Raw genomic sequence first — 8,511 nt, forward strand, 5'->3', positions numbered from 1 at the left:
AAATGGAAAAAATAAAAAATATAGCATAAAGAAAAGAAAAATATTTTGATACAAGAAACAATCAATATGTAAACATAAATCACAATTAGTACAAATAATCACATTTGAAAGAGATGAGAGAATTTCAGTATGTAAATAAAATTCAAAAAATTTAAGGAATCTCATAGTATAAAGGGAACAAAAGTTAATAAAAATTGAAAACTTAATATCTAAATAAAGAAGTATTGAATGGAAGAACAAATTTTTATGACTAAAAAATTTAATATCTAAATAATAATTTGATAAGATGCAAATTAATCATAGTATAAATGAAACAAAAAAATTGATGAGAAACCAATAATATTAAAAAAAAATAAAAACTTGCAGTATAAAGGAAGGAAAAAGTTGATGACTAAAAACAATTAAAAATCAATGAAAGGATTAATAAAATAAAAATGTCATAATAGTGTCGCAAGGAAAAGATGTTGAGACTATTTGAAGGGATGGATTATCCAAAATTTTTGACAATCAAAATGGAATTATTTTCTCCATGTAAAGTGTATATTATTTGGATTAATGGGGGCAAAGCACAAGTTCCACATTTTGGGAGCAATCTGTAATTCAACCCAAGTAATAATGCAATATTGAATTCTTTCATCATTTAGGCAAGAGTCATAGTTATAACAAGTTTACAACCAAGCAGATTAACATGTAGATCCCATATCTCTCCGTTGAAATAGTAGAGATTGCAACATTTACTTTTGGAATCATCAACTCATTCACTGGTTTTGGTACTTTATCATATAACCCTCCTATGGTTTAAAAACCTACACATATCCCCTTATGATTTGAATTAAAGTGTCACCATTATTTTTTCTATTAAAGTTAACCGTCAATGATAAAAAGTTATAGTCAAACTAATAAATTGATAAATTCACTATTTCACTACTTTTTTTGCTTTTTTTTTTCTTTCTCTCTCTCTTTCTCCCTCTCTTTGGGAAAAAAAAGAGATGATTTGAAAACCTATATTTTGACCTACAAAATCTTAATTTTCTCTAAATACAAAAGAGATGGAAGGAAAATAAAAAATAATTAATTAAGAAACAAAAAAGACGGAAGGGAAATATAAAACAAATAAATAAGAAAAAAATACCAAATCTTTTGACTACAAATATCATTATAGGTTTTTAACCCAAATCTTTAATGGTATTTACTAGTTCTTATTTATCAATTTTTATATTTCATTTTCTTCTTTTTATGTTTGGAGGACAAAAAAGAAGTAATGAAAGGGTACATTTATCAATTTATTAATTTCACTTTGATTTTTTTACTATTAATCATTAGTTTTAGCGAAAAAATTAACAATGACACATTAATCCAAATCACAATGGAGTTATATAAATATATATATTTTAAACTATAGTAGAATTATGTGTTAAAACACTAAATCATATAAAGGGTAAAAGGTAATTTACCCAACAATAAACTATGGTCCACCATCTATTTTTCAACTATCACCGCATTCATGTCCATCACATAGCTTTCTCGTGCTTTGTCAATTAGTTTCTCTAATTGAAATGATTCACTTTTTACATCAATATCACAAATTCATACATTAAATCATCCCAATTTGTAGATGCACATTATTCTTTTTTTACGTTTGTAAGAGTATTTTTCTCCGATACTAATGTACCATAGTAGAATCAATTCAAGTCATCGATCCATTCGACATATCATTGGTCCTGACATTCAATTTAGAAAAAGTATTAAAAAAAAATTAGGGTACACTGTACACGGTTCGGAGTGCAGGCCTAGTTCATTTTATTCACACCACAGTCAAAAGAGAAGGAAACATTGGACTTGGTTTAGACTTGATTGATAATTTATAATTTTTTTTAGATATTTTCCAACCAATATTCACCCATTCAGTCCATTTGCCACACATAGACTAAGCCTATTCTCCAAAGAAAAATTAAAAAAATGGGGATAAATCTCATTGAAAAATAATATATAAATGTCAGTTTTTGTTTCACGCACTTTTTTATATCGTAAAAAGCAGTCTTTTGAGTCTTAGAAAACAAAAGAGAAAGTTTATGAACCCAAAAAGTACTGAAGTCCAAAACTCATTTCCCAAAAGTTTTGTTTATGCATCATTAGCCCATACTCTTTGAGAAACAAACAATTGTTTTGTTAACCACACTTAAAAAAATGAAAAAAAAGAACCTTCAGAAAGACTCTACACTTTTTATTAAATGTTTTGGAACTCCTTTTTAATCAAATATTACAGGTATTTATAGTTTTCTGGAGGGAAGGAAAGTGCAAAACTCATTTTCCAAAAGTTTTATGCATCATTAGTCCACACTCTTTGAGAAACAAACAATTGTTTTGTCAACCACACTTAAAAAAATGAAGATAAAAAAAGAACCTTCAGAAAGACTATACACTTCTTATTAAATGTTTTGGGAATCCTTTTTAATCAAATATTATAGGTATTTATAGTGTTTTGGAGGGAGGGATGTATTGAGTGGTTCGGAGAGATAAAGTGTAAGTAAATAGTCTCGAATTCGAATCCTCCAACTTACACTATTAAAAAAAATAATATTTGCAGTTTTCAAGAAATTGGGCATGCAAAATAAATTCTTTAAACGTTCTATATTTATATTCAATTCTTATTAATTCTTTATATCTTAGCAGGGGGTTTGATCTGCCGGGATTTGATAAGTCAAACAATACAGGTAACAAGGTCAATGCATAAGTTACCTTCTTTGCTTCTTCATATGCTACAATTCTGAACCTTTGTGCCCAGGATCGGAGGACACTAATGATGCGGGGCTGGACCATAAGGGCCACCCTGTGGGGAGCATCAGGCTTATTGATGGCTTTTACGACAAATTTTTTGAGTCTAGCATGTTCTGCGCCCTGAGATCCAATAATGGAATCAGTGCCTAAAAGTTCAGCAAAAGGCCATTGTTGGCTGAATAGAGCAGGTGATTGCGAAACAAGTTTGTTCAGTGATGGGAAGCAAGCATGGACGGTGCACCAAAGAGGCGAGTTCTGAACATTCCTGCATCGCCATACCTGATAATAATCACATTTTTCAAAACGAAATTCTGTTAATTACAGCTTCATCGAGGCCAGTCAAAGTTATTTCCATTTTGAGACTGTTTCTACTTTAGCGTTGATTTAACCCAAAAAAAAAAAAAATTACTAGCATAGTCAATTAAATTCGGGTCCTTGTAACAAAATGAGTAAAAAAACAAAAAATCTGACGGCATCCCCCTCCCATTCTCTGAAGAGCATAGTGTTAATAATGTTAATAAGTGAAAAAACATTGGCAACAAATGTGTAAATTTGTCTAATGGGTGATCACGGGACACTTTTGAAGGGGATCAATAAGTGTTATGTATTTGGTAGAAACGAGGAGAAATGGGAATCGAGAAAAAGTTTGTCAAGTTAGCTATCAAGTTTGATGAAGATAAGGAGAAGGAAAATCTTATTTTTTTGCCTTGGAATCAATGAATTCATCAGGACATTTTAGGAACTAGAAGTACCAGAGAAACGTGCACATTTCTCCCAAGAACGGAATGCCCATGTAACCAGCTGGAAGCTCTGTGCCATCGGCAATGCCCCGAAGCCTAACGGGAATAGCAAACCAGATGTCATTCCAAAACCATAAGATCACTCCCACTATTGGTAAAATTCCAACCATTAAAGCCATCCACATTTCCATTGTCATAGTTCCCATTTTATTCTCCTAATCAACTGCATCATCTTTTACTTACTTTCGTTTTTATAGTAGGATTACAAGGGCACTACCATACAGAGAGACGAACCAGTTACAATCTCCAAAAGTTGCCTTGTGATTGGACCCCAAAGTGTTGTATCTTCTATCAGACAAAGAATATTGTTAGGACTCGGGACAACCGCACGACACCAACTGCAGGGGAACTAATAAAGGATAAGGCAATGATTGATGATGTTTAGCCATTAAGCTATCCGTATAATTTATATTTCTTATACTAACAGATCTTTTTAAGCTAATAAGGGTTCAAGTTTATGACATATAATATATTAGGCACTAAAACGAGACTGTTTTCGGTCATTTAAAGTAATCACTCGACTTCTGAGATTGCATATATTGGTTATTCCATCTAATTTTCATGCTAAATGAAACAAGTATGACCTAATTCATTGGAATGACCAAAAACATGTCACTAGCTCGTGAGATTCTTGTCGAATACCTGCATTATAGAGGTAAAAATTTGCGTTTCATCTATGATCTTTAATTTTTAATAGAATATTACGTGAATGGAAGGAATTAGTACAGTTAATTTTCTATTCATAACTCCACCCCATAGAGCCTTGACTTTAGTGTAATTTTTGATAATTCACTCGGTCATTGCTCTTTGCAGGTGAATCAGGTACAGGATTTGTAAGTTCATGGGATTTTTAATATATATTGTTTTCTTGTAAAATGCCTAGAATTTGCAAGTTCTTGGGATTTTACTGACAAAGACGTTAGATTGACACGTCTCCATCCTAAATTAACACTTTTTATATTGTAATTTTGTGGCACATATTCAATAACTTCTACCATGGATACAAAAATTTTGTAAATAGTGCAAATTTAGGACGAAGCGGCATGTATTTAGACTTCATTTTCTGTAAGTTGCAGATTAATCGGTTTTTAGAAGCCAATAGGAAATAGTGTGATTTTTAAATTCTTCTGATTAGCAATGAGTTGCTATCAAAACTGCAAGAAAAATATTGTCTTCACAAGAATAATGAATTTAAATATGTTCAATGTCATTAGATAAATTATTTTTGATCTCGTCCTCCCTCTTTACCTACCTGCAACTCCTTCATCTACTTACTAGTCTATGCACTTTTATGCATTTTTTAATTTAGCAATATATATGCATATCACCTCCTATACTTGGTCTCACACTTCCAACAATCCATTGCGTAAGAAGGCTAATATGTTCTTTAGCCACGCCTATAGCTACCACCACAATCACCAGCTGCTGCCAATTTCTTATAAAGCCCTCTAAGAAGAATCCTTTCAAACCTAATCAATCAATCAAATATTATTCAAGCTGATTATATAACAAAAAATCTTGCAAAAGTACTTATAAAATGAGACCCATGCGAAAGAGTTTTACAACTTTAACAGTTTTGTCCACGGCGTTGCGGCCATTCTCCAATCAGTCAAATATTCAACATACCGGCCCTGAGGCTTTTCAACAATTGCAGGAAACTCCCCTCAAACTCTAGAAATTACACTTACCTCTCTTATTTTCACTATTTAAGTAATATATATAGGCCCAAAAGACTAGGATTTTTCTCAAAAACCATAGAAGACCCCTAGGTTATAATTCACAACAAAAATAAAAAGGATAAAAATGGTTTAGTATCTCGATTTCATTCATCATTGCTTGCTTTTACTAGTGTCTACCCATCAACATCTAAATTATCATTAAGTAAACACTCACATTTGTTTCAAAGTTCCTCTTTTACCTAAAAACTCCAAAGCAAATCATTGAATTAACTAAAATGCAGTCAAATTTTACTTAAACACCTAGCAACACTATATTCATCAATATCTCTAAACCCAATTTCATGATTTTCACCTTTCTAATACAAGTCATCAGCAATAATACCATCACCTAATATACTCCATCTGCATAGAATTCAAAATCAATCAAATTTTATCCCTGTAGGAATACCATCACCAATAATACCATCACCTAATATACTCCATCTGCATAGAATTCAAAATCAATCAAATTTTATCCCTGAAGGAATACCATCACCAATAATTGCAAATAAAAATAGAAACACATTGTAGTTATAAGGGTAAAATACATTGAAGCCCCCTATGGTTTGTCTATTTCATACAAAACTCCCTCATTGTTTAAAAACATCCACATAACCTCCTTATACTTTGGACTTCTTTGGAAAATAGATGGAAATCATCCAATTTAACAGAAGTGAGTTACAAGCGACGAGTGAGTGTGGTAGCATTGCATGACAAATAATTGGGTAATTCTACATTTTATTTTTTAAAAGTTTTCCCTCTCTCTTTTTTTTTGCTTCTTCTCTTCTCTTTTTTTGGCTTTCTCCCCAACCGTCTTTGCAACAAACATTTTTCCTCTTTTTTTCTTTTTTTTTTTTGCTTTTTTGCTTTTTTTCTTCTCTTCTTTTCCCCTTCTCCTCAACTGCCTGTGCAGCAAACCAAAAAGCAAACTACAAACTCCTTTCGTGATATTGCTTTTTTTTTCTCTTTTTTTCACTCTTTTCTTCTCTATTTTTTCCCTTTCGTCGCTACTGGCGCCATTGCCACTACCACTTCGTCAGCCATTGCTACCACTATTGCCAAACACCACCATCTGCCACTGAAAACTTTCAACACCCAAACTTTCAGCAACCCAAGAGACATAAATCACTACAACAAAAAAGGAAAATTATCACAATTAATGGCCGGCTAATCATAATTAGATAAGCAAAAGTGATAAATAACTTACTCAAAATAATATCATCAAATAACCAAATAAACATCACAAACTAGATATAGAAAGTTCATCCATACTCTAGGCATAAACTTTAACTAATCATAATAGAAACACAAAGCGAAACTTGTATTATAGCTAAATATGAATTCAAATACAAAAGAGAAAGTGATAGGAGAGAAGCCACCTTGTCACATGAGCTTCAAACTCTTCATCTTTATTCCTCAATCTTCATCCAAATCTAACTACAAATACATAATGGATAAACTACACTACCTATATTATACTATTCTAACTAATGAACTAAGAAAATTCTAGTAAATACTACATTTTTTGTGAGTTTCTCTAGCCTTCCAAAGTTTTTAAAATGTTCTTCAAAGGCCTCTATTTATAGAGAGATTCAAGAGCCAAAGGAGTTGTTTCTGGTTGTCATTTTTGACTCTTGAAGTTCTCAAAGATTGCTTCTCAAAGTTTTCATGTTCATCTGATCATTTCCAGCCGAAATCTTTGCAGAAAAAGTGATCAAAAAGGTTGTGTGAAAAGAGCACAAGTTGAGAGTTAGTTGCAGCCGAAATCCACTAAAATGTGGGTAGAAAACGTGGCCTGTGCCCTCGTTTTACTCTTTGCATGTTTGCACTTTTCTAGGCAGAATTTATCCTTGCTCTGTTTTTTGTCCAACTTCAACTGATAGTTTCTCAATATTAGAGGCTGAAATAGCTCTTGTGTAAAGCATTAAAGTTGTAGTCCTTTGAGTTAGTTTTCCAAAGCATCAAGAATCATCCAATTTGGAGTTCTGTGGACTGAGAAATGACCAAAATACCCTCAACTGGTCAGAGCTTTATTTCAGCTTTCAACCATGAACATGTATTTCTGTATTTCGACTTTTTGACAATGAAAACGATTGAACTGGACTTTGATGTTAAATATAGATTTATATCTTAGCTTCAAAAATGGTATAAGAATCACCTCAATCTGATACTTGTAATTCATGGTATAGCCAAAATACCATGAGGTGTCAAAACTATCTTCACTTGCATTTCTTCCTTTGAATGTTTTGCACCTCATGTCTCCATTGAATCACTTCAAATCATCAATAATCATCCAATTATCTTCTCAATTCACTCTAATTGATGATTGAATCATTAAACCTACAAAAACATGAAGTTTTTACCACAAAAATCCATAGAAATGCAATTTTTACCACTTAAACAACAAAATGCATATTTTCACTAGAATCCAAGTTAATTAGCTATAAAACTAAATAAAACACACTAAAAACACATAAAATATACTCTTACCAGTATGCAAGGCAACTTGAGTCTGTGAAGTGTTGAGTAACCGGCGATCTTCATCTAAAAATGTCGATCTTCGCGTCAAAAGGCACTTTCACAACTTGAGTAATATTTAGCTATATTATATGAATAAATCCCTCTTTAAGTTGAATAAGCAGATAATCATGGGATTAGATAGCATTTTTATTGACCATATGAGTTACTTACTTGTAAAATTGGGTAAGGATGAGAAATTGAGTTGAACTTGTTAAAATGAGGTATAATTGGCTCTTCTATACTTGATATTATGAGTACTTGAGTTTAGTTGAGTGATTGCATAATGGTTATTTACCTTGTTTTAGATAGCATTTTTATTGACCATATGTGTTACTTACTTGTGAAATTGGGTAAGGATGAGAAATTGATTTGAACTTGTTAAAATGGAGGTATAATTGGCTCTTCTATACTTAATATTATGAGTACTTGAGTTTAGTTAAATAACTGCATAATGGTTATTTACCTTGTTTTGAGAAAATGAAGTTGAATGGTGCACATATGTTTATTTTCAAAATTTTGGATCATTGTTGGTTTGTGTTTCTTATTGCTGGAGGACAAGCAATAGTTCAAGTGTGGGAGAGTTTGATAAGTATATATTTTACGTGTTTTTAGTGTGTTTTATTGATTAGTTTTGGTGTGTTTTATTTAGTTTTATAGCTAATTAACTAGGATTTTAGTGAAAATATATATTTTGA

At 31.7% G+C, this 8,511-nt stretch overlaps 1 protein-coding gene across 1 annotated transcript; it reads right to left on the reverse strand.

Moving 5' to 3' along the window:
• Nucleotides 1-2,659: 2,659 nt before the first annotated feature.
• LOC113774019 lies at nt 2,660-3,724 on the reverse strand. Its single transcript, XM_027318598.1, has 3 exons — nt 3,531-3,724; nt 2,740-3,043; nt 2,660-2,683 (listed from the first exon to the last, which is right to left on the reverse strand). The coding sequence occupies exons 1-3, from the start codon at nt 3,722-3,724 to the stop codon at nt 2,660-2,662; spliced, it is 522 nt and encodes a 173-aa protein (XP_027174399.1).
• Nucleotides 3,725-8,511: the final 4,787 nt, after the last annotated feature.

Source organism: Coffea eugenioides, chromosome 6 (assembly GCF_003713205.1).
Source record: "Coffea eugenioides isolate CCC68of chromosome 6, Ceug_1.0, whole genome shotgun sequence".
In the NCBI taxonomy this organism is placed as follows: domain Eukaryota; kingdom Viridiplantae; phylum Streptophyta; class Magnoliopsida; order Gentianales; family Rubiaceae; genus Coffea; species Coffea eugenioides.